Here is a 26,692-nt window from a genome sequence, read left to right on the forward strand (position 1 = left end):
GGCTATGACAGCATTCTGCAGCGATACGCCATCCCATCTGGTTTGTGCTTAGTGGGACTATCATTTGTTTTTCAACAGGACAATGACCAACACACCTCCAGGCTGTGTAAGGGCTATTTGACCAAGAAGCAAAGTGATGGAGTGCTGCATCAGATGACCTGGCCTCCACAATCACCCAACCTCAACTCAATTGAGAGGGTTTGGGATGAGTTGGACCGCAGAGGGAAGGAAAAGCAGTCAACAAGTGCTCAGCATTTGTGGGAACTCCTTCAAGACCGTTGGAAAGCATTCCAGGTGCAGCTGGTGTCGTGAATGCCAAGAGTGTGCAAAGCTGTCATCAAGGCAAAGGGTGGCTACTTTGAAGAATATAAAATATCTTCTGTTTTGTTTAAGACTTTTTTGGTTACTACAAGATTCCATGTGTTATTTCATAGTTTTGATGTCTTCACTTTTATTCTACAATGTAGAAAATAGTAAAAAAAATCTAGAAAAACCCTTGAATGAGGAGGTGTGTCCCAACTTTTAAATGGTACTGTATATGTGTATATATTAATCTGGTTTGAGGAACAATACATTCAGAATCTATTATCTACTCTTGTTACTGCTATAACTTATTTTCATTTTCAGCAACACTATTGTGATAAATCACTGTATATCACCATATAACTTTGAGAAAATTAAAATGAATGTATTTTGTCTCGTTGTTTAAAGTGTGCGCAGGACTTGTTTGTCGACACATGTTGGTATCGTGTTTGTTAGGGATGGGCATTTGAAATTATTTCACTATTCCGATAATATGACATTATTTCTGCTATCAGGATAGTCGACATTGAAAATCGCATTAAAAAAAAAAAAACACTTGACAAGTCAGAATGACACAAACGTCAAAGGCAGGCTACCACAACGGACAGGCTGCAATTCTCCAGTAGTTTTTGGCTAAAAGCAACGGTGAAAGAGAAGTCTGATTTTCGCCATGATTGATGGATTCTGTTTGAAATTACTTTTCTGGTGATTGTTTTGCATTGCTCTTGGTCAGGTTTTGTGGAACCGTGGCTATGTACGCGACAGTCATTTCTATTTGAAGTGGAGAAAATAGGTTGTCAGACTTGACTGGAGGACTAAATGCGCTAGCTCAATGCACTGTCACCAAAACTAAAAATCAACAGTTCAACTGTTGTGTTATTAAATAAAGAATTTCAATTGTCACGGTGTATCCCTGTATGTAATAATGTCTCAATGATCATTTAATTTAGAAAAAGTTTTCATTGTTAAAAAGTTTTCATTGTTTTGAACACGCACACAAGTAAAGGAATACTGAGGTTTGTTCGGATTTTTGAATATTCAAATAACCGTGATCGTCTGTTGTGTGTGTATGCGTGTCTAAATGTGTACTGTTGTAGACAACGAAGGGGATGCTGTTGCTTTAACTGAACTGATCTGGATACGTAGAATTCCAGTACACATTCAGTCCTCGTTAGTATAGTGGTCAGTATCCCCGCCTGTCACGCGGGAGACCGGGGTTCAATTCCCCGACGGGGAGGCAAGAATTTTATTTTCGCTTTACTTCTGCCTGTGAGAGAAGCCTCATTGTAAAATGACCTTGAGTACTTGTCTTTACTCCACTATAGCTACTCTACAGTGTCGTTTAACCCACTTGTGAAATGGATGGTGGTGGCAAAGGTCTGTTGTTTTATTACTGTAGATCTTGACCGTTCTGTTTTGAAAATATAAATCTCACTCAAAGGACCATGTCATTGTTATCGATCTGGCTAAGGGACCTTCAATTAAGAATCTATAATAGATTACCACGGTACGAGTCATAATACCCGTAAAACCTAGCAGTCAAACATGAAAATGGTTACAATTGTTTCTCGACCATACATTTTTCCCAATGGGGATTTTGGTAACACTTCAAAGAAGGTGAGTGTTTTGCGTAAGCTTACCCCGGCGTGACATTTTTATAACCGTGTAAATTTCTCCCAGACAAGGTGACTTTCATGAATATATTCACTTGTATTTACCCAGCCCAAAATGAAATAGAGGCTTCACTACAGACGACACCCTGGTTTGAATCCAGGCTCTATCACAACTGGCTGTGATTTGTGAGTCCCATAGGGTGGCGCACAATTGGCCCAGCGTCGTCCGGGTTTGGCCCGTGTAGGCCTTCATTGTAAATAAGAATTTGTTCTTAAGTGACTTGCCTAGTGTAATTTTAATAATGAATATGGATGAGATACAACCAAGAGTGGTGCGGTCTGCACTAGCAATGGTCACAGCAAATTAACGCTCTTATTTCATCAACACATTACTATTAAGGTTATAATATTATAGAGAACAATCTAGATTCATTATATGTGATTTATAATGTAATAGGGCAAAGAAAACAACGTTTTGGCATTGCTTTCTTAGCACCCCTCTTGAATTGCCATGTTTTTCCCTAGAGCAGTGAGTAGATAGCCGTAGACTGTATAACTTTGTGAAATTTTGAATTAGTGTATAGAGTCAATTTAGCGACTTTGACGCTATATTTAGCGAGTATTCAGACCCTTTCAGCGTCTTTTATTGGTAAGAGGCTAACGACAAACTCTGCTACTTTTCAGGCTGCCTTGGGGAGTTTTGCCACGGGAGTTTTTGGGTTTTGATAGCAATTTAAAGATAAAATATATCTTTAAGATAAACCATGTAGTATATACGTCTGTTCAGATCTGGATGTTACCCCTCTGTTTTGCCATTGCCATACAATTATGACTGAAAGCTGAATATTTCTCTGTCCGGATAAGATGATAGAATTGTTGCAACCATATAACGGCGGAGTGATTGCCATGAAATGAACGTGATCCTTGTTCCACGTGTGTCCTATTCCTAGCAGCTTAGTCTCTGTGGCGCAATTGGTTAGCGCGTTAGACTGTTAATCTAAAGGTTGGTGGTTCAAGCCCACCCAGGGACGAGCGTTTTCCATTTGTTGAGCTCTGTGATGTCAGAAGACTTTCCTGGAGTGTAAATTGATTCCGTGTGTGACTGACTTGTCCTGTATCCTGTTTTTAGACGTGATTGGTGAGTTGTTGAATGTAAAAGCGGAAGAGTATTATATTTTCCATCCTAGTAAAATGGGTGTCAGTGGCCTGTGATCATCAGTTGCTGAATAGCTTCACCATATATCTAAACTCCATATAGAATGAGATCACAGACAGCCAGGGGTCAAAGGTCAGTTTTCTACCAACTCCATGTCTGTGGCGCAATTGCTTTGAGCCTTAGACTGTTAATCTAAAGATTTGATTTTGAACATACAACATGAGAACAGTTGCATTGAAACCACTGGTAAAAATGGGAGGCGGTGGCCCGATTGGGTATATAAATAACTACAGAGGGTAGGTAGTGCGTACGGCCCAGTACATCACTGGGGCTCAGCTGCCTGCCATCCAGGACCTCTACACCAGGTGGTGTCAGAGGAAGGCCCTAAAAATGGTCAAAGACCCCAGCCACCCCAGTCAAAGACTGTTCTCTCTACTACCGCATGGCAAGCGGTACCGGAGTGCCAAGTCTCGGACAAAAAGGCTTCTACCTTGTTTTTACCCGCAAGCCATAAGACTCCTGAACAATTGTTTCTAGCCTGTCTTTTTACTGTTGTTTTATTTCTTTATTTACCTATTGATAACCTAATACCTTTTTTGCACTATTGGTTAAGAGCCTGTAAGTAAGCATTTCACTGTAAGGTCTACTAGATCTGTTGTATTCGGTGCACGTGACAAATAAACTTTGATTTGATTTGAAAGCAAAGGCCTGTGGTTTTATTACTGTATATCTTGACCGTTCTGTATGGAAAATCTGGCTCAAAGAAACATATTTTTGTATATAGATAAGCATCCTGCTCGAAGGACCATATCATCATTGTATATTAACAGTGGTGGAAGAAGTACACAATTGTCATACTTGAATAAAAGTATAAATACCAGTTGTGGAAAAAAGTACCCAATTTTCATACTTTAAAGTCTTTTTACTTAAGTACTTTACACCACTGTATATTAATCTGGCTCGACAGACTATATAATTTAGTTATACATTTAGTTATATATATATATATATATATATATATATATATATATATATATATATATATATATATAATGTATATAACTAAATGTATATAACTAAATGTATTGTTTATGTACAGTACCTATCAAAAGTTTGGACACAGCTCCTCATTCAAGGGTTTTTCTTTATTTTGACTATTTTCATCATTTTAGAATAACACTGAAGACATAAAAACTATGAAATATAACATATGGAATCATGTAGTAACCAAAAAGTGTGAAACAAATCAAAATATATTTATGTTTGAGATTCTTCAAAGTAGCCACCCTTTGCCTTGATGACAGCTTTGCACACTCTTGGCATTCTCTCAACCAGCTTCATGAGGCAGTCACCTGGAATGCCTTTCAATTAACAGGTGTGCCTTGTAAAAAGTTAATTTGTGTAATTTCTTTCCTTCGTAATGTGTTTCAGCCCATCAGTTGTGTTGTGACAGGGTAGGGTTGGAATACAGAAGATGGCCCTATTTGGTAAAAGACCAAGTCAATATTATGGCAAGAACAGCTCGAATAAGCAAAGAGAAACGACGGTACATCATTACTTTAAGACACGAAGGTCAGTCAATCCAGAACATTTCAACAACTTTGACAATTTCTTCAAGCGCAGTCGCAAAAACCATCAAGCGCTATGATGAAACTGGCTCTCGTGAGGACCGCCACAGGAAAGGAAGACCCAGAGTTACCTCTGCTGTGGAGGATAAGTTCATGAGAATTACCAGCCTCAGAAATTGCAGCCCAAATAAATGCTTCACAGAGTTCAAGTAACAGACACATCTCAACATCAACTGTTCAAAGGAGACTATGTGAATCAGGCCTTCAATGTCAAACTGCTGTAAAAACAAAAACACTACTAAAAGACACCAATAATAAGAAGAGACTTGCTTGGACCAAGAAACACAAGCAATGGCCATTAGACCGGTGGAAATCTGTCCTTTGGTCTGACTCCAAATTTGAGATTTTTGGTTCCAACCGCTCTGTCTTTGTGCGACGAGGAGTAGGTGAACGCATGATCTCCGCGTGTGTGTGGTTCCCACCGTGAAGCAAGGACAAGGTGTGCTGGTGTGGGGATGCTTTGCTGGTGACACTGTTGGTGATTTATTTAGAATTCAAGGTACACTTAACCAGCATGGCTATGACAGCATTCTGCAGCGATACGCCATCCCATCTGGTTTGTGCTTAGTGGGACTATCATTTGTTTTTCAACAGGACAATGACCAACACACCTCCAGGCTGTGTAAGGGCTATTTGACCAAGAAGCAAAGTGATGGAGTGCTGCATCAGATGACCTGGCCTCCACAATCACCCAACCTCAACTCAATTGAGAGGGTTTGGGATGAGTTGGACCGCAGAGGGAAGGAAAAGCAGTCAACAAGTGCTCAGCATTTGTGGGAACTCCTTCAAGACCGTTGGAAAGCATTCCAGGTGCAGCTGGTGTCGTGAATGCCAAGAGTGTGCAAAGCTGTCATCAAGGCAAAGGGTGGCTACTTTGAAGAATATAAAATATCTTCTGTTTTGTTTAAGACTTTTTTGGTTACTACAAGATTCCATGTGTTATTTCATAGTTTTGATGTCTTCACTTTTATTCTACAATGTAGAAAATAGTTTAAAAAAATCTAGAAAAACCCTTGAATGAGGAGGTGTGTCCCAACTTTTAAATGGTACTGTATATGTGTATATATTAATCTGGTTTGAGGAACAATACATTCAGAATCTATTATCTACTCTTGTTACTGCTATAACTTATTTTCATTTTCAGCAACACTATTGTGATAAATCACTGTATATCACCATGTATAACTTTGAGAAAATTAAAATGAATGTATTTTGTCTCGTTGTTTAAAGTGTGCGCAGGACTTGTTTGTCGACACATGTTGGTATCGTGTTTGTTAGGGATGGGCATTTGAAATTATTTCACTATTCCGATAATATGACATTATTTCTGCTATCAGGATAGTCGACATTGAAAATCGCATTAAAAAAAAACACTTGACAAGTCAGAATGACACAAACGTCAAAGGCAGGCTACCACAACGGACAGGCTGCAATTCTCCAGTAGTTTTTGGCTAAAAGCAACGGTGAAAGAGAAGTCTGATTTTCGCCATGATTGATGGATTCTGTTTGAAATTACTTTTCTGGTGATTGTTTTGCATTGCTCTTGGTCAGGTTTTGTGGAACCGTGGCTATGTACGCGACAGTCATTTCTATTTGAAGTGGAGAAAATAGGTTGTCAGACTTGACTGGAGGACTAAATGCGCTAGCTCAATGCACTGTCACCAAAACTAAAAATCAACAGTTCAACTGTTGTGTTATTAAATAAAGAATTTCAATTGTCACGGTGTATCCCTGTATGTAATAATGTCTCAATGATCATTTAATTTAGAAAAAGTTTTCATTGTTAAAAAATTGTTTTGAACACGCACACATGTAAAGGAATACTGAGGTTTGTTCGGATTTTTGAATATTCAAATAACCGTGATCGTCTGTTGTGTGTGTATGCGTGTCTAAATGTGTACTGTTGTAGACAACGAAGGGGATGCTGTTGCTTTAACTGAACTGATCTGGATACGTAGAATTCCAGTACACATTCAGTCCTCGTTAGTATAGTGGTCAGTATCCCCGCCTGTCACGCGGGAGACCGGGGTTCAATTCCCCGACGGGGAGGCAAGAATTTTATTTTCGCTTTACTTCTGCCTGTGAGAGAAGCCTCATTGTAAAATGACCTTGAGTACTTGTCTTTACTCCACTATAGCTACTCTACAGTGTCGTTTAACCCACTTGTGAAATGGATGGTGGTGGCAAAGGTCTGTTGTTTTATTACTGTAGATCTTGACCGTTCTGTTTTGAAAATATAAATCTCACTCAAAGGACCATGTCATTGTTATCGATCTGGCTAAGGGACCTTCAATTAAGAATCTATAATAGATTACCACGGTACGAGTCATAATACCCGTAAAACCTAGCAGTCAAACATGAAAATGGTTACAATTGTTTCTCGACCATACATTTTTCCCAATGGGGATTTTGGTAACACTTCAAAGAAGGTGAGTGTTTTGCGTAAGCTTACCGGCGTGACATTTTTATAACCGTGTAAATTTCTCCCAGACAAGGTGACTTTCATGAATATATTCACTTGTATTTACCCAGCCCAAAATGAAATAGAGGCTTCACTACAGACGACACCCTGGTTTGAATCCAGGCTCTATCACAACTGGCTGTGATTTGTGAGTCCCATAGGGTGGCGCACAATTGGCCCAGCGTCGTCCGGGTTTGGCCCGTGTAGGCCTTCATTGTAAATAAGAATTTGTTCTTAAGTGACTTGCCTAGTGTAATTTTAATAATGAATATGGATGAGATACAACCAAGAGTGGTGCGGTCTGCACTAGCAATGGTCACAGCAAATTAACGCTCTTATTTCATCAACACATTACTATTAAGGTTATAATATTATAGAGAACAATCTAGATTCATTATATGTGATTTATAATGTAATAGGGCAAAGAAAACAACGTTTTGGCATTGCTTTCTTAGCACCCCTCTTGAATTGCCATGTTTTTCCCTAGAGCAGTGAGTAGATAGCCGTAGACTGTATAACTTTGTGAAATTTTGAATTAGTGTATAGAGTCAATTTAGCGACTTTGACGCTATATTTAGCGAGTATTCAGACCCTTTCAGCGTCTTTTATTGGTAAGAGGCTAACGACAAACTCTGCTACTTTTCAGGCTGCCTTGGGGAGTTTTGCCACGGGAGTTTTTGGGTTTTGATAGCAATTTAAAGATAAAATATATCTTTAAGATAAACCATGTAGTATATACGTCTGTTCAGATCTGGATGTTACCCCTCTGTTTTGCCATTGCCATACAATTATGACTGAAAGCTGAATATTTCTCTGTCCGGATAAGATGATAGAATTGTTGCAACCATATAACGGCGGAGTGATTGCCATGAAATGAACGTGATCCTTGTTCCACGTGTGTCCTATTCCTAGCAGCTTAGTCTCTGTGGCGCAATTGGTTAGCGCGTTAGACTGTTAATCTAAAGGTTGGTGGTTCAAGCCCACCCAGGGACGAGCGTTTTCCATTTGTTGAGCTCTGTGATGTCAGAAGACTTTCCTGGAGTGTAAATTGATTCCGTGTGTGACTGACTTGTCCTGTATCCTGTTTTTAGACGTGATTGGTGAGTTGTTGAATGTAAAAGCGGAAGAGTATTATATTTTCCATCCTAGTAAAATGGGTGTCAGTGGCCTGTGATCATCAGTTGCTGAATAGCTTCACCATATATCTAAACTCCATATAGAATGAGATCACAGACAGCCAGGGGTCAAAGGTCAGTTTTCTACCAACTCCATGTCTGTGGCGCAATTGCTTTGAGCCTTAGACTGTTAATCTAAAGATTTGATTTTGAACATACAACATGAGAACAGTTGCATTGAAACCACTGGTAAAAATGGGAGGCGGTGGCCCGATTGGGTATATAAATAACTACAGAGGGTAGGTAGTGCGTACGGCCCAGTACATCACTGGGGCTCAGCTGCCTGCCATCCAGGACCTCTACACCAGGTGGTGTCAGAGGAAGGCCCTAAAAATGGTCAAAGACCCCAGCCACCCCAGTCAAAGACTGTTCTCTCTACTACCGCATGGCAAGCGGTACCGGAGTGCCAAGTCTCGGACAAAAAGGCTTCTACCTTGTTTTTACCCGCAAGCCATAAGACTCCTGAACAATTGTTTCTAGCCTGTCTTTTTACTGTTGTTTTATTTCTTTATTTACCTATTGATAACCTAATACCTTTTTTGCACTATTGGTTAAGAGCCTGTAAGTAAGCATTTCACTGTAAGGTCTACTAGATCTGTTGTATTCGGTGCACGTGACAAATAAACTTTGATTTGATTTGAAAGCAAAGGCCTGTGGTTTTATTACTGTATATCTTGACCGTTCTGTATGGAAAATCTGGCTCAAAGAAACATATTTTTGTATATAGATAAGCATCCTGCTCGAAGGACCATATCATCATTGTATATTAACAGTGGTGGAAGAAGTACACAATTGTCATACTTGAATAAAAGTATAAATACCAGTTGTGGAAAAAAGTACCCAATTTTCATACTTTAAAGTCTTTTTACTTAAGTACTTTACACCACTGTATATTAATCTGGCTCGACAGACTATATAATTTAGTTATACATTTAGTTATATATATATATATATATATATATATATAATGTATATAACTAAATGTATTGTATATATATAAGTATATAACTAAATGTATTGTTTATGTACAGTACCTATCAAAAGTTTGGACACAGCTCCTCATTCAAGGGTTTTTCTTTATTTTGACTATTTTCATCATTTTAGAATAACACTGAAGACATAAAAACTATGAAATATAACATATGGAATCATGTAGTAACCAAAAAGTGTGAAACAAATCAAAATATATTTATGTTTGAGATTCTTCAAAGTAGCCACCCTTTGCCTTGATGACAGCTTTGCACACTCTTGGCATTCTCTCAACCAGCTTCATGAGGCAGTCACCTGGAATGCCTTTCAATTAACAGGTGTGCCTTGTAAAAAGTTAATTTGTGTAATTTCTTTCCTTCGTAATGTGTTTCAGCCCATCAGTTGTGTTGTGACAGGGTAGGGTTGGAATACAGAAGATGGCCCTATTTGGTAAAAGACCAAGTCAATATTATGGCAAGAACAGCTCGAATAAGCAAAGAGAAACGACGGTACATCATTACTTTAAGACACGAAGGTCAGTCAATCCAGAACATTTCAACAACTTTGACAATTTCTTCAAGCGCAGTCGCAAAAACCATCAAGCGCTATGATGAAACTGGCTCTCGTGAGGACCGCCACAGGAAAGGAAGACCCAGAGTTACCTCTGCTGTGGAGGATAAGTTCATGAGAATTACCAGCCTCAGAAATTGCAGCCCAAATAAATGCTTCACAGAGTTCAAGTAACAGACACATCTCAACATCAACTGTTCAAAGGAGACTATGTGAATCAGGCCTTCAATGTCAAACTGCTGTAAAAACAAAAACACTACTAAAAGACACCAATAATAAGAAGAGACTTGCTTGGACCAAGAAACACAAGCAATGGCCATTAGACCGGTGGAAATCTGTCCTTTGGTCTGACTCCAAATTTGAGATTTTTGGTTCCAACCGCTCTGTCTTTGTGCGACGAGGAGTAGGTGAACGCATGATCTCCGCGTGTGTGTGGTTCCCACCGTGAAGCAAGGACAAGGTGTGCTGGTGTGGGGATGCTTTGCTGGTGACACTGTTGGTGATTTATTTAGAATTCAAGGTACACTTAACCAGCATGGCTATGACAGCATTCTGCAGCGATACGCCATCCCATCTGGTTTGTGCTTAGTGGGACTATCATTTGTTTTTCAACAGGACAATGACCAACACACCTCCAGGCTGTGTAAGGGCTATTTGACCAAGAAGCAAAGTGATGGAGTGCTGCATCAGATGACCTGGCCTCCACAATCACCCAACCTCAACTCAATTGAGAGGGTTTGGGATGAGTTGGACCGCAGAGGGAAGGAAAAGCAGTCAACAAGTGCTCAGCATTTGTGGGAACTCCTTCAAGACCGTTGGAAAGCATTCCAGGTGCAGCTGGTGTCGTGAATGCCAAGAGTGTGCAAAGCTGTCATCAAGGCAAAGGGTGGCTACTTTGAAGAATATAAAATATCTTCTGTTTTGTTTAAGACTTTTTGGTTACTACAAGATTCCATGTGTTATTTCATAGTTTTGATGTCTTCACTTTTATTCTACAATGTAGAAAATAGTTTAAAAAAATCTAGAAAAACCCTTGAATGAGGAGGTGTGTCCCAACTTTTAAATGGTACTGTATATGTGTATATATTAATCTGGTTTGAGGAACAATACATTCAGAATCTATTATCTACTCTTGTTACTGCTATAACTTATTTTCATTTTCAGCAACACTATTGTGATAAATCACTGTATATCACCATGTATAACTTTGAGAAAATTAAAATGAATGTATTTTGTCTCGTTGTTTAAAGTGTGCGCAGGACTTGTTTGTCGACACATGTTGGTATCGTGTTTGTTAGGGATGGGCATTTGAAATTATTTCACTATTCCGATAATATGACATTATTTCTGCTATCAGGATAGTCGACATTGAAAATCGCATTAAAAAAAAACACTTGACAAGTCAGAATGACACAAACGTCAAAGGCAGGCTACCACAACGGACAGGCTGCAATTCTCCAGTAGTTTTTGGCTAAAAGCAACGGTGAAAGAGAAGTCTGATTTTCGCCATGATTGATGGATTCTGTTTGAAATTACTTTTCTGGTGATTGTTTTGCATTGCTCTTGGTCAGGTTTTGTGGAACCGTGGCTATGTACGCGACAGTCATTTCTATTTGAAGTGGAGAAAATAGGTTGTCAGACTTGACTGGAGGACTAAATGCGCTAGCTCAATGCACTGTCACCAAAACTAAAAATCAACAGTTCAACTGTTGTGTTATTAAATAAAGAATTTCAATTGTCACGGTGTATCCCTGTATGTAATAATGTCTCAATGATCATTTAATTTAGAAAAAGTTTTCATTGTTAAAAAATTGTTAAAAAAAAAAGGTTTGAACACGCACACATGTAAAGGAATACTGAGGTTTGTTCGGATTTTTGAATATTCAAATAACCGTGATCGTCTGTTGTGTGTGTATGCGTGTCTAAATGTGTACTGTTGTAGACAACGAAGGGGATGCTGTTGCTTTAACTGAACTGATCTGGATACGTAGAATTCCAGTACACATTCAGTCCTCGTTAGTATAGTGGTCAGTATCCCCGCCTGTCACGCGGGAGACCGGGGTTCAATTCCCCGACGGGGAGGCAAGAATTTTATTTTCGCTTTACTTCTGCCTGTGAGAGAAGCCTCATTGTAAAATGACCTTGAGTACTTGTCTTTACTCCACTATAGCTACTCTACAGTGTCGTTTAACCCACTTGTGAAATGGATGGTGGTGGCAAAGGTCTGTTGTTTTATTACTGTAGATCTTGACCGTTCTGTTTTGAAAATATAAATCTCACTCAAAGGACCATGTCATTGTTATCGATCTGGCTAAGGGACCTTCAATTAAGAATCTATAATAGATTACCACGGTACGAGTCATAATACCCGTAAAACCTAGCAGTCAAACATGAAAATGGTTACAATTGTTTCTCGACCATACATTTTTCCCAATGGGGATTTTGGTAACACTTCAAAGAAGGTGAGTGTTTTGCGTAAGCTTACCCCGGCGTGACATTTTTATAACCGTGTAAATTTCTCCCAGACAAGGTGACTTTCATGAATATATTCACTTGTATTTACCCAGCCCAAAATGAAATAGAGGCTTCACTACAGACGACACCCTGGTTTGAATCCAGGCTCTATCACAACTGGCTGTGATTTGTGAGTCCCATAGGGTGGCGCACAATTGGCCCAGCGTCGTCCGGGTTTGGCCCGTGTAGGCCTTCATTGTAAATAAGAATTTGTTCTTAAGTGACTTGCCTAGTGTAATTTTAATAATGAATATGGATGAGATACAACCAAGAGTGGTGCGGTCTGCACTAGCAATGGTCACAGCAAATTAACGCTCTTATTTCATCAACACATTACTATTAAGGTTATAATATTATAGAGAACAATCTAGATTCATTATATGTGATTTATAATGTAATAGGGCAAAGAAAACAACGTTTTGGCATTGCTTTCTTAGCACCCCTCTTGAATTGCCATGTTTTTCCCTAGAGCAGTGAGTAGATAGCCGTAGACTGTATAACTTTGTGAAATTTTGAATTAGTGTATAGAGTCAATTTAGCGACTTTGACGCTATATTTAGCGAGTATTCAGACCCTTTCAGCGTCTTTTATTGGTAAGAGGCTAACGACAAACTCTGCTACTTTTCAGGCTGCCTTGGGGAGTTTTGCCACGGGAGTTTTTGGGTTTTGATAGCAATTTAAAGATAAAATATATCTTTAAGATAAACCATGTAGTATATACGTCTGTTCAGATCTGGATGTTACCCCTCTGTTTTGCCATTGCCATACAATTATGACTGAAAGCTGAATATTTCTCTGTCCGGATAAGATGATAGAATTGTTGCAACCATATAACGGCGGAGTGATTGCCATGAAATGAACGTGATCCTTGTTCCACGTGTGTCCTATTCCTAGCAGCTTAGTCTCTGTGGCGCAATTGGTTAGCGCGTTAGACTGTTAATCTAAAGGTTGGTGGTTCAAGCCCACCCAGGGACGAGCGTTTTCCATTTGTTGAGCTCTGTGATGTCAGAAGACTTTCCTGGAGTGTAAATTGATTCCGTGTGTGACTGACTTGTCCTGTATCCTGTTTTTAGACGTGATTGGTGAGTTGTTGAATGTAAAAGCGGAAGAGTATTATATTTTCCATCCTAGTAAAATGGGTGTCAGTGGCCTGTGATCATCAGTTGCTGAATAGCTTCACCATATATCTAAACTCCATATAGAATGAGATCACAGACAGCCAGGGGTCAAAGGTCAGTTTTCTACCAACTCCATGTCTGTGGCGCAATTGCTTTGAGCCTTAGACTGTTAATCTAAAGATTTGATTTTGAACATACAACATGAGAACAGTTGCATTGAAACCACTGGTAAAAATGGGAGGCGGTGGCCCGATTGGGTATATAAATAACTACAGAGGGTAGGTAGTGCGTACGGCCCAGTACATCACTGGGGCTCAGCTGCCTGCCATCCAGGACCTCTACACCAGGTGGTGTCAGAGGAAGGCCCTAAAAATGGTCAAAGACCCCAGCCACCCCAGTCAAAGACTGTTCTCTCTACTACCGCATGGCAAGCGGTACCGGAGTGCCAAGTCTCGGACAAAAAGGCTTCTACCTTGTTTTTACCCGCAAGCCATAAGACTCCTGAACAATTGTTTCTAGCCTGTCTTTTTACTGTTGTTTTATTTCTTTATTTACCTATTGATAACCTAATACCTTTTTTGCACTATTGGTTAAGAGCCTGTAAGTAAGCATTTCACTGTAAGGTCTACTAGATCTGTTGTATTCGGTGCACGTGACAAATAAACTTTGATTTGATTTGAAAGCAAAGGCCTGTGGTTTTATTACTGTATATCTTGACCGTTCTGTATGGAAAATCTGGCTCAAAGAAACATATTTTTGTATATAGATAAGCATCCTGCTCGAAGGACCATATCATCATTGTATATTAACAGTGGTGGAAGAAGTACACAATTGTCATACTTGAATAAAAGTATAAATACCAGTTGTGGAAAAAAGTACCCAATTTTCATACTTTAAAGTCTTTTTACTTAAGTACTTTACACCACTGTATATTAATCTGGCTCGACAGACTATATAATTTAGTTATACATTTATATATTTAGTTATATATATATATATATATATATATATATATATATAATGTATATAACTAAATGTATTGTTTATGTACAGTACCTATCAAAAGTTTGGACACAGCTCCTCATTCAAGGGTTTTTCTTTATTTTGACTATTTTCATCATTTTAGAATAACACTGAAGACATAAAAACTATGAAATATAACATATGGAATCATGTAGTAACCAAAAAGTGTGAAACAAATCAAAATATATTTATGTTTGAGATTCTTCAAAGTAGCCACCCTTTGCCTTGATGACAGCTTTGCACACTCTTGGCATTCTCTCAACCAGCTTCATGAGGCAGTCACCTGGAATGCCTTTCAATTAACAGGTGTGCCTTGTAAAAAGTTAATTTGTGTAATTTCTTTCCTTCGTAATGTGTTTCAGCCCATCAGTTGTGTTGTGACAGGGTAGGGTTGGAATACAGAAGATGGCCCTATTTGGTAAAAGACCAAGTCAATATTATGGCAAGAACAGCTCGAATAAGCAAAGAGAAACGACGGTACATCATTACTTTAAGACACGAAGGTCAGTCAATCCAGAACATTTCAACAACTTTGACAATTTCTTCAAGCGCAGTCGCAAAAACCATCAAGCGCTATGATGAAACTGGCTCTCGTGAGGACCGCCACAGGAAAGGAAGACCCAGAGTTACCTCTGCTGTGGAGGATAAGTTCATGAGAATTACCAGCCTCAGAAATTGCAGCCCAAATAAATGCTTCACAGAGTTCAAGTAACAGACACATCTCAACATCAACTGTTCAAAGGAGACTATGTGAATCAGGCCTTCAATGTCAAACTGCTGTAAAAACAAAAACACTACTAAAAGACACCAATAATAAGAAGAGACTTGCTTGGACCAAGAAACACAAGCAATGGCCATTAGACCGGTGGAAATCTGTCCTTTGGTCTGACTCCAAATTTGAGATTTTTGGTTCCAACCGCTCTGTCTTTGTGCGACGAGGAGTAGGTGAACGCATGATCTCCGCGTGTGTGTGGTTCCCACCGTGAAGCAAGGACAAGGTGTGCTGGTGTGGGGATGCTTTGCTGGTGACACTGTTGGTGATTTATTTAGAATTCAAGGTACACTTAACCAGCATGGCTATGACAGCATTCTGCAGCGATACGCCATCCCATCTGGTTTTGCTTAGTGGGACTATCATTTGTTTTTCAACAGGACAATGACCAACACACCTCCAGGCTGTGTAAGGGCTATTTGACCAAGAAGCAAAGTGATGGAGTGCTGCATCAGATGACCTGGCCTCCACAATCACCCAACCTCAACTCAATTGAGAGGGTTTGGGATGAGTTGGACCGCAGAGGGAAGGAAAAGCAGTCAACAAGTGCTCAGCATTTGTGGGAACTCCTTCAAGACCGTTGGAAAGCATTCCAGGTGCAGCTGGTGTCGTGAATGCCAAGAGTGTGCAAAGCTGTCATCAAGGCAAAGGGTGGCTACTTTGAAGAATATAAAATATCTTCTGTTTTGTTTAAGACTTTTTTGGTTACTACAAGATTCCATGTGTTATTTCATAGTTTTGATGTCTTCACTTTTATTCTACAATGTAGAAAATAGTAAAAAAAATCTAGAAAAACCCTTGAATGAGGAGGTGTGTCCCAACTTTTAAATGGTACTGTATATGTGTGTATATATTAATCTGGTTTGAGGAACAATACATTCAGAATCTATTATCTACTCTTGTTACTGCTATAACTTATTTTCATTTTCAGCAACACTATTGTGATAAATCACTGTATATCACCATGTATAACTTTGAGAAAATTAAAATGAATGTATTTTGTCTCGTTGTTTAAAGTGTGCGCAGGACTTGTTTGTCGACACATGTTGGTATCGTGTTTGTTAGGGATGGGCATTTGAAATTATTTCACTATTCCGATAATATGACATTATTTCTGCTATCAGGATAGTCGACATTGAAAATCGCATTAAAAAAAAAACACTTGACAAGTCAGAATGACACAAACGTCAAAGGCAGGCTACCACAACGGACAGGCTGCAATTCTCCAGTAGTTTTTGGCTAAAAGCAACGGTGAAAGAGAAGTCTGATTTTCGCCATGATTGATGGATTCTGTTTGAAATTACTTTTCTGGTGATTGTTTTGCATTGCTCTTGGTCAGGTTTTGTGGAACCGTGGCTATGTACGCGACAGTCATTTCTATTTGAAGTGGAGAAAATAGGTTGTCAGACTTGACTGGAGGACTAAATGCGCTAGCTCAATGCACTGTCACCAAAACTAAAAATCAACAGTTCAACTGTTGTGTTATTAAATAAAGAATTTCAATTGTCACGGTGTATCCCTGTATGTAATAATGTCTCAATGATCATTTAATTTAGAAAAAGTTTTCATTGTTAAAAAGTTTGAACACGCACACATGTAAAGGAATACTGAGGTTTGTTCGGATTTTTGAATATTCAAATAACCGTGATCGTCTGTTGTGTGTGTATGCGTGTCTAAATGTGTACTGTTGTAGACAACGAAGGGGATGCTGTTGCTTTAACTGAACTGATCTGGATACGTAGAATTCCAGTACACATTCAGTCCTCGTTAGTATAGTGGTCAGTATCCCCGCCTGTCACGCGGGAGACCGGGGTTCAATTCCCCGACGGGGAGGCAAGAATTTTATTTTCGCTTTACTTCTGCCTGTGAGAGAAGCCTCATTGTAAAATGACCTTGAGTACTTGTCTTTACTCCACTATAGCTACTCTACAGTGTCGTTTAACCCACTTGTGAAATGGATGGTGGTGGCAAAGGTCTGTTGTTTTATTACTGTAGATCTTGACCGTTCTGTTTTGAAAATATAAATCTCACTCAAAGGACCATGTCATTGTTATCGATCTGGCTAAGGGACCTTCAATTAAGAATCTATAATAGATTACCACGGTACGAGTCATAATACCCGTAAAACCTAGCAGTCAAACATGAAAATGGTTACAATTGTTTCTCGACCATACATTTTTCCCAATGGGGATTTTGGTAACACTTCAAAGAAGGTGAGTGTTTTGCGTAAGCTTACCCCGGCGTGACATTTTTATAACCGTGTAAATTTCTCCCAGACAAGGTGACTTTCATGAATATATTCACTTGTATTTACCCAGCCCAAAATGAAATAGAGGCTTCACTACAGACGACACCCTGGTTTGAATCCAGGCTCTATCACAACTGGCTGTGATTTGTGAGTCCCATAGGGTGGCGCACAATTGGCCCAGCGTCGTCCGGGTTTGGCCCGTGTAGGCCTTCATTGTAAATAAGAATTTGTTCTTAAGTGACTTGCCTAGTGTAATTTTAATAATGAATATGGATGAGATACAACCAAGAGTGGTGCGGTCTGCACTAGCAATGGTCACAGCAAATTAACGCTCTTATTTCATCAACACATTACTATTAAGGTTATAATATTATAGAGAACAATCTAGATTCATTATATGTGATTTATAATGTAATAGGGCAAAGAAAACAACGTTTTGGCATTGCTTTCTTAGCACCCCTCTTGAATTGCCATGTTTTTCCCTAGAGCAGTGAGTAGATAGCCGTAGACTGTATAACTTTGTGAAATTTTGAATTAGTGTATAGAGTCAATTTAGCGACTTTGACGCTATATTTAGCGAGTATTCAGACCCTTTCAGCGTCTTTTATTGGTAAGAGGCTAACGACAAACTCTGCTACTTTTCAGGCTGCCTTGGGGAGTTTTGCCACGGGAGTTTTTGGGTTTTGATAGCAATTTAAAGATAAAATATATCTTTAAGATAAACCATGTAGTATATACGTCTGTTCAGATCTGGATGTTACCCCTCTGTTTTGCCATTGCCATACAATTATGACTGAAAGCTGAATATTTCTCTGTCCGGATAAGATGATAGAATTGTTGCAACCATATAACGGCGGAGTGATTGCCATGAAATGAACGTGATCCTTGTTCCACGTGTGTCCTATTCCTAGCAGCTTAGTCTCTGTGGCGCAATTGGTTAGCGCGTTAGACTGTTAATCTAAAGGTTGGTGGTTCAAGCCCACCCAGGGACGAGCGTTTTCCATTTGTTGAGCTCTGTGATGTCAGAAGACTTTCCTGGAGTGTAAATTGATTCCGTGTGTGACTGACTTGTCCTGTATCCTGTTTTTAGACGTGATTGGTGAGTTGTTGAATGTAAAAGCGGAAGAGTATTATATTTTCCATCCTAGTAAAATGGGTGTCAGTGGCCTGTGATCATCAGTTGCTGAATAGCTTCACCATATATCTAAACTCCATATAGAATGAGATCACAGACAGCCAGGGGTCAAAGGTCAGTTTTCTACCAACTCCATGTCTGTGGCGCAATTGCTTTGAGCCTTAGACTGTTAATCTAAAGATTTGATTTTGAACATACAACATGAGAACAGTTGCATTGAAACCACTGGTAAAAATGGGAGGCGGTGGCCCGATTGGGTATATAAATAACTACAGAGGGTAGGTAGTGCGTACGGCCCAGTACATCACTGGGGCTCAGCTGCCTGCCATCCAGGACCTCTACACCAGGTGGTGTCAGAGGAAGGCCCTAAAAATGGTCAAAGACCCCAGCCACCCCAGTCAAAGACTGTTCTCTCTACTACCGCATGGCAAGCGGTACCGGAGTGCCAAGTCTCGGACAAAAAGGCTTCTACCTTGTTTTTACCCGCAAGCCATAAGACTCCTGAACAATTGTTTCTAGCCTGTCTTTTTACTGTTGTTTTATTTCTTTATTTACCTATTGATAACCTAATACCTTTTTTGCACTATTGGTTAAGAGCCTGTAAGTAAGCATTTCACTGTAAGGTCTACTAGATCTGTTGTATTCGGTGCACGTGACAAATAAACTTTGATTTGATTTGAAAGCAAAGGCCTGTGGTTTTATTACTGTATATCTTGACCGTTCTGTATGGAAAATCTGGCTCAAAGAAACATATTTTTGTATATAGATAAGCATCCTGCTCGAAGGACCATATCATCATTGTATATTAACAGTGGTGGAAGAAGTACACAATTGTCATACTTGAATAAAAGTATAAATACCAGTTGTGGAAAAAAGTACCCAATTTTCATACTTTAAAGTCTTTTTACTTAAGTACTTTACACCACTGTATATTAATCTGGCTCGACAGACTATATAATTTAGTTATACATTTAGTTATATATATATATATATAATGTATATAACTAAATGTATTGTATATGTACAGTACCTATCAAAAGTTTGGACACAGCTCCTCATTCAAGGGTTTTTCTTTATTTTGACTATTTTCATCATTTTAGAATAACACTGAAGACATAAAAACTATGAAATATAACATATGGAATCATGTAGTAACCAAAAAAGTGTGAAACAAATCAAAATATATTTATGTTTGAGATTCTTCAAAGTAGCCACCCTTTGCCTTGATGACAGCTTTGCACACTCTTGGCATTCTCTCAACCAGCTTCATGAGGCAGTCACCTGGAATGCCTTTCAATTAACAGGTGTGCCTTGTAAAAAGTTAATTTGTGTAATTTCTTTCCTTCGTAATGTGTTTCAGCCCATCAGTTGTGTTGTGACAGGGTAGGGTTGGAATACAGAAGATGGCCCTATTTGGTAAAAGACCAAGTCAATATTATGGCAAGAACAGCTCGAATAAGCAAAGAGAAACGACGGTACATCATTACTTTAAGACACGAAGGTCAGTCAATCCAGAACATTTCAACAACTTTGACAATTTCTTCAAGCGCAGTCGCAAAAACCATCAAGCGCTATGATGAAACTGGCTCTCGTGAGGACCGCCACAGGAAAGGAAGACCCAGAGTTACCTCTGCTGTGGAGGATAAGTTCATGACAATTACCAGCCTCAGAAATTGCAGCCCAAATAAATGCTTCACAGAGTTCAAGTAACAGACACATCTCAACATCAACTGTTCAAAGGAGACTATGTGAATCAGGCCTTCAATGTCAAACTGCTGTAAAAACAAAAACACTACTAAAAGACACCAATAATAAGAAGAGACTTGCTTGGACCAAGAAACACAAGCAATGGCCATTAGACCGGTGGAAATCTGTCCTTTGGTCTGACTCCAAATTTGAGATTTTTGGTTCCAACCGCTCTGTCTTTGTGCGACGAGGAGTAGGTGAACGCATGATCTCCGCGTGTGTGTGGTTCCCACCGTGAAGCAAGGACAAGGTGTGATGGTGTGGGGATGCTTTGCTGGTGACACTGTTGGTGATTTATTTAGAATTCAAGGTACACTTAACCAGCATGGCTATGACAGCATTCTGCAGCGATACGCCATCCCATCTGGTTTGTGCTTAGTGGGACTATCATTTGTTTTTCAACAGGACAATGACCAACACACCTCCAGGCTGTGTAAGGGCTATTTGACCAAGAAGCAAAGTGATGGAGTGCTGCATCAGATGACCTGGCCTCCACAATCACCCAACCTCAACTCAATTGAGAGGGTTTGGGATGAGTTGGACCGCAGAGGGAAGGAAAAGCAGTCAACAAGTGCTCAGCATTTGTGGGAACTCCTTCAAGACCGTTGGAAAGCATTCCAGGTGCAGCTGGTGTCGTGAATGCCAAGAGTGTGCAAAGCTGTCATCAAGGCAAAGGGTGGCTACTTTGAAGAATATAAAATATCTTCTGTTTTGTTTAAGACTTTTTGGTTACTACAAGATTCCATGTGTTATTTCATAGTTTTGATGTCTTCACTTTTATTCTACAATGTAGAAAATAGTTTAAAAAAATCTAGAAAAACCCTTGAATGAGGAGGTGTGTCCCAACTTTTAAATGGTACTGTATATGTGTATATATTAATCTGGTTTGAGGAACAATACATTCAGAATCTATTATCTACTCTTGTTACTGCTATAACTTATTTTCATTTTCAGCAACACTATTGTGATAAATCACTGTATATCACCATGTATAACTTTGAGAAAATTAAAATGAATGTATTTTGTCTCGTTGTTTAAAGTGTGCGCAGGACTTGTTTGTCGACACATGTTGGTATCGTGTTTGTTAGGGATGGGCATTTGAAATTATTTCACTATTCCGACAATATGACATTATTTCTGCTATCAGGATAGTCGACATTGAAAATCGCATTAAAAAAAAACACTTGACAAGTCAGAATGACACAAACGTCAAAGGCAGGCTACCACAACGGACAGGCTGCAATTCTCCAGTAGTTTTTGGCTAAAAGCAACGGTGAAAGAGAAGTCTGATTTTCGCCATGATTGATGGATTCTGTTTGAAATTACTTTTCTGGTGATTGTTTTGCATTGCTCTTGGTCAGGTTTTGTGGAACCGTGGCTATGTACGCGACAGTCATTTCTATTTGAAGTGGAGAAAATAGGTTGTCAGACTTGACTGGAGGACTAAATGCGCTAGCTCAATGCACTGTCACCAAAACCAAAAATCAACAGTTCAACTGTTGTGTTATTAAATAAAGAATTTCAATTGTCACGGTGTATCCCTGTATGTAATAATGTCTCAATGATCATTTAATTTAGAAAAAAGTTTTCATTGTTAAAAAGTTTTCATTGTTAAAAAAAAGGTCAAATGAACACGCACACAAGTAAAGGAATACTGAGGTTTGTTCGGATTTTTGAATATTCAAATAACCGTGATCGTCTGTTGTGTGTGTATGCGTGTCTAAATGTGTACTGTTGTAGACAACGAAGGGGATGCTGTTGCTTTAACTGAACTGATCTGGATACGTAGAATTCCAGTACACATTCAGTCCTCGTTAGTATAGTGGTCAGTATCCCCGCCTGTCACGCGGGAGACCGGGGTTCAATTCCCCGACGGTGAGGCTAGAATTTTATTTTCGCTTTACTTCTGCCTGTGAGAGAAGCCTCATTGTAAAATGACCTTGAGTACTTGTCTTTACTCCACTATAGCTACTCTACAGTGTCGTTTAACCCACTTGTGAAATGGATGGTGGTGGCAAAGGTCTGTTGTTTTATTACTGTAGATCTTGACCGTTCTGTTTTGAAAATATAAATCTCACTCAAAGGACCATGTCATTGTTATCGATCTGGCTAAGGGACCTTCAATTAAAAATCTATAATAGATTACCACGGTATGAGTCATAATACCCGTAAAACCTAGCAGTCAAACATGAAAATGGTTACAATTGTTTCTCGACCATACATTTTTCCCAATGGGGATTTTGGTAACACTTCAAAGAAGGTGAGTGTTTTGCGTAAGCTTACCCCGGCGTGACATTTTTATAACCGTGTAAATTTCTCCCAGACAAGGTGACTTTCATGAATATATTCACTTGTATTTACCCAGCCCAAAATGAAATAGAGGCTTCACTACAGACGACACCCTGGTTTGAATCCAGGCTCTATCACAACTGGCTGTGATTTGTGAGTCCCATAGGGTGGCGCACAATTGGCCCAGCGTCGTCCGGGTTTGGCCCGTGTAGGCCTTCATTGTAAATAAGAATTTGTTCTTAAGTGACTTGCCTAGTGTAATTTTAATAATGAATATGGATGAGATACAACCAAGAGTGGTGCGGTCTGCACTAGCAATGGTCACAGCAAATTAACGTCACTACAGACACCCTGGTTTGAATACAGGCTGTATCAGAACTGGCTGTGATTTGTGAGTCCCATAGGGCGGCGCACACTACTGTGTACTTATATGGACAACCAGTGGAACAGGATGATGTTGTGAGATTAACTGATGCGCATTGGTTGAATTCCAGGACACGCTCAGTCATTAGTAGTGGGCAGTATCCCCTCCTTGAACTGTATTTATTTCCCCCCCTATTACTACAAAACTCAGTAAAAAAATGATTCAGACAACTTTTGTTTTTTTAACACTTTATACAGCATTCAAACAGAAATAAAGAATAACAATCTTCAAATACCGATTTTTATCAAGTCTTCATTCTAAGTCTTCTAGACTCTTGTCTATCATTGGTTAAACCTGCCAGTCGAAGTCTGAAATTATAAACATATTCATTCTCATTCAAATTAAGACTAATTTGATTATAGCTGCTACAGTGATATACAGTGTCATTGTCACACTTTGCATATGAGCTTGTTTTGTTCTGTAGATGTAAGCTTGAGTATTTATGGTTGTGTGTGTGTGTGTGTGTCTACAGAGACAACCAGTGGAACAGGATGTTGCATTGTAAACTCCATGTAGAATGAGATGACAGACAGCCAGAGGGCAAGGTTCAGTCATTAGATTCTGGAACTTGAAATCTTTAGAGAATCAAATGTTGTTCTTCAGTTCAACTGCCTCAGTTCTGGGACAACCCTTTTTTTGGGGTCTCTCCTCATCCACACCAGTCTGGTCCAGGGATGTGTTCAGCAGGGCACAACATTGTGGCATTTTCTGATATAAATATGTTACGTAGAACTAACACCCCTCTCTGACATAGAATAATTAATCGCTGGTCCATTCATAACAGTTCTATATGCATCTTTCAACAACATTTAGGCTTCTGAACATAGTCCTGGTCCAGACTCTCCTCTCATTGGGAAGATTTCAATTGTAATCTCATGTCCTCTCTCATCCCCTCCTTCTCAAAACCCATTGGGAGAAGGTCAGAGGGAAGGGACCTCTGGCTTTCTCATCCAATGGGTTTTGAGAAAGAGACAATTGTATACTCCTCATGTCCTCTCTCGCCTTGAGATCTTCCTCTGGTATCCCCTCTGTCCCTGTCCCAGCAACTCAGTCTCTGTGGTGCAATCAGCTACTTTCGATAACGTTTAGACTACGGAATGTGACCCTGGTCCTGACTCTCCTTCTGTCCGGGTTCTCCCTCCGTCGCAGTTTGTATAGTGGTGGTGGTCTGGGGGGCCTGGTCAGTAGGTGTGGTGGTGGTCTTGGGGGCCTGGTCTCGTGGTTGTGAGGTATCCAGGGCTAGCTGCATGGCCCAGATGCTGAGAGGCCTCATGTAGGCCAGGGAGCGGTAGATGCCCTTCTCACAGTAGGCCTCCGGGGTCTGAAAGGCCATGCCCAGACGCTCCCACACCGTCCGGTAGCAGCCCTCTGCTGTACGTAGACCCTCCTCCAACATACCCTGACACAGAGAGAGGGGTTCAGAGGTGAGATATTGGTTTTCCATGATTGGTAAATTGATAAATCGATTGGATTGACATAGTACATAGAGGTGGGTTTAGGGGTAAGATATTTTGGTTTGAAATGTGGAAGATGGGAGAGGATTGGATGTCATATCTGAAAATGTTACATTTGGTATTATTTGTTGAATTTACTGATATGACAGACTGAGCGAAAAAAAGTTTGTAGTAACATGAACTAACTCACTTGTATATTGCGCTGGTCCGTAAAATTGACCTTATTTTAGCACCCAAAAAACATAATACTTCCAGATCAACTGTAATTATCAATACCATTGTAAAGCACAATTTCTCCCCTTTCCAACAAAATCAATGACGATTAATCAGAATGGACTGTTAAATAAGGCCGATTTCAAGTTTATTTCAATCGGTAATTGGCATTTTTGACACCGATTATAGCCGATTACATTGCACTCCACAAAAAGACTGCGTGGCAGGCTGACTACCTGTTATGCGAGTGCAGCAAGGAGCCAAGGTAAGGTGCTAGCTAGCATTAAACATATCCATCATTAAACAATCAAAACAATCACTAGTTAAACTAGTAATATCAACCATGTGTAGTTATCTAGCTTGTCCTGCGTTGTATATAATTGATGCCTGTTAATTTATCGTTGAATCACTGCTAACATGAATTTCTTTTAACTAGGGAAATTGTCTCACTTCTCTTGCGTTCTGCGCAACAGAGTCAGGGTATATGCAGCAGCACCTGGCTCATTGTGAACTGTGTGAAGACCTAACAAGACCTAACTTCCTAACAAAGACCGTAATTAATTTGCCAGAATTGTACATAATTATGACATAACATTGATGGTTGTGCAATGTAACAGCAATATTTAGACTTAGGGATGCCACCCGTTCGATAAAATACGGAAAGGTTCCTTATTTCACTGAAAGAATAAACGTTTTGTTTTCGAAATTATAGTTTCTGGATTTGACCATATTAATGATCTATGGCTCGTTATTAATGAAATATGGCTTATTATATTATAATTAAGTCTATTATTTGGTAGATCAGTCTGACTGAGCGGTGGTAGGCAGCAGCAGGCTCGTAAGCATTCATTCAAACAGCACTTTCCTGCATTTGCCAGCAGCTCTTCGCTGTGCTTCAAACACTGTGCTGTTTATGACTTCAAGCCTAGCAACTCCCGAGATTAGGCTGGCAATACTAAAGTACCTATTATAACATCCAATAGTCAAAGGTATATGAAATACAAATGTTAGAGAGAAATAGTCCTATAATAACTACAACCTAAAACTTCTTACCTGGGAATATTGAAGACTCATGTTTAAAAGGAACCACCAGCTTTCATATGTTCTGAGCAAGGAACTTAAACGTTAGCTTTCTTACATGGCACATATTGCACTTTTACTTTCTTCCCCAACACTTTGTTTTTGCATTATTGAACATGTTTCATTATTTATTTGAGACTAAATTGATTTTATTTATTTATTATATTAAGTTAAAATAAAAAAGTGTTCATTCAGTATTGTTGTAATTGTCACTATTACAAATATAAATAAATATATATATATATTTTTTTATAAAAACATATAAAAAAAAAAAGAATAAAAATAATTCGGCTTTTTGGTCCTCCAATAATCGGCATCGGCGTTGAAAAATCATAATCGGTCGACCTCTACTACATGATGCCCATCACTGCATGATTCAAGAAGGCAATGCGCTCCATCGGGTCTTTTTAAAAATGACAGGTGGGGAAGCGAAACTAATGCATGATAGTGAGAAGGAGAGATGTCGTGTGGGGAAACTGCTTTTTTCACGCGATCTGTCCAACTTATCCCCTCTAAAATGTAAATAAAACATTATAAAGACTACTATAAATATATATTTATAAAGACTACTATATTTGGAGGTTTGAGTCGAATTGGGTTTTTAGGGCGGTACTAAAGTGATCTTCAGAAATAAACAGTGGCTTTTGAGAGTCAAGACAGCTTGCAGTGATGACGCAAAAAATGACTAGGTATCCCCCCCTTACCCTGTCCCCTTCTTGTTTTTAAATGGTGAGAGAAGTGCTTCACCTGGTGGAGAGAGGCTGTAAGACAGAATTAATTGCTTTATGTGTGCTATATGTT

General features: G+C 39.3%; 1 protein-coding gene and 8 non-coding genes across 11 annotated transcripts in view; 8 read left to right on the top strand and 1 right to left on the bottom strand.

Moving 5' to 3' along the window:
• The first annotated feature begins 1,468 nt into the window (after window positions 1-1,468).
• On the top strand, window positions 1,469-1,540 carry trnad-guc. Its single transcript has one exon. It is a non-coding gene; the product is annotated as a tRNA-Asp (tRNA).
• Window positions 1,541-2,873: 1,333 nt separating this feature from the next.
• On the top strand, window positions 2,874-2,947 carry trnan-guu. The gene has a single exon. It is a non-coding gene; the product is annotated as a tRNA-Asn (tRNA).
• Window positions 2,948-6,677: 3,730 nt separating this feature from the next.
• Window positions 6,678-6,749, top strand: trnad-guc. Its single transcript has one exon. It is a non-coding gene; the product is annotated as a tRNA-Asp (tRNA).
• A 1,331-nt stretch (window positions 6,750-8,080) lies between these two features.
• trnan-guu lies at window positions 8,081-8,154 on the top strand. Its single transcript has one exon. It is a non-coding gene; the product is annotated as a tRNA-Asn (tRNA).
• Window positions 8,155-11,885: 3,731 nt separating this feature from the next.
• On the top strand, window positions 11,886-11,957 carry trnad-guc. The gene has a single exon. It is a non-coding gene; the product is annotated as a tRNA-Asp (tRNA).
• A 1,333-nt stretch (window positions 11,958-13,290) lies between these two features.
• trnan-guu lies at window positions 13,291-13,364 on the top strand. The gene has a single exon. It is a non-coding gene; the product is annotated as a tRNA-Asn (tRNA).
• Window positions 13,365-17,063: 3,699 nt separating this feature from the next.
• trnad-guc lies at window positions 17,064-17,135 on the top strand. The gene has a single exon. It is a non-coding gene; the product is annotated as a tRNA-Asp (tRNA).
• Window positions 17,136-18,468: 1,333 nt separating this feature from the next.
• On the top strand, window positions 18,469-18,542 carry trnan-guu. Its single transcript has one exon. It is a non-coding gene; the product is annotated as a tRNA-Asn (tRNA).
• Window positions 18,543-23,321: 4,779 nt separating this feature from the next.
• The window catches only part of gba2 (glucosidase, beta (bile acid) 2), a 33,770-nt gene continuing 30,399 nt past the window's right edge, over window positions 23,322-26,692 (bottom strand). For all 3 annotated transcript variants that reach the window (XM_024434579.2, XM_024434577.1, XM_024434578.1), the window contains one exon: window positions 23,322-24,543. In XM_024434579.2, coding sequence (XP_024290347.1) covers window positions 24,235-24,543 — 309 coding nt within the window. In that variant the 3' untranslated portion in view covers window positions 23,322-24,234. The remainder of the gene's footprint in view (window positions 24,544-26,692) is intronic.

Source organism: Oncorhynchus tshawytscha, linkage group LG10, assembly GCF_018296145.1.
Source record: "Oncorhynchus tshawytscha isolate Ot180627B linkage group LG10, Otsh_v2.0, whole genome shotgun sequence".
Classification (NCBI taxonomy): Eukaryota; Metazoa; Chordata; class Actinopteri; order Salmoniformes; family Salmonidae; genus Oncorhynchus; species Oncorhynchus tshawytscha.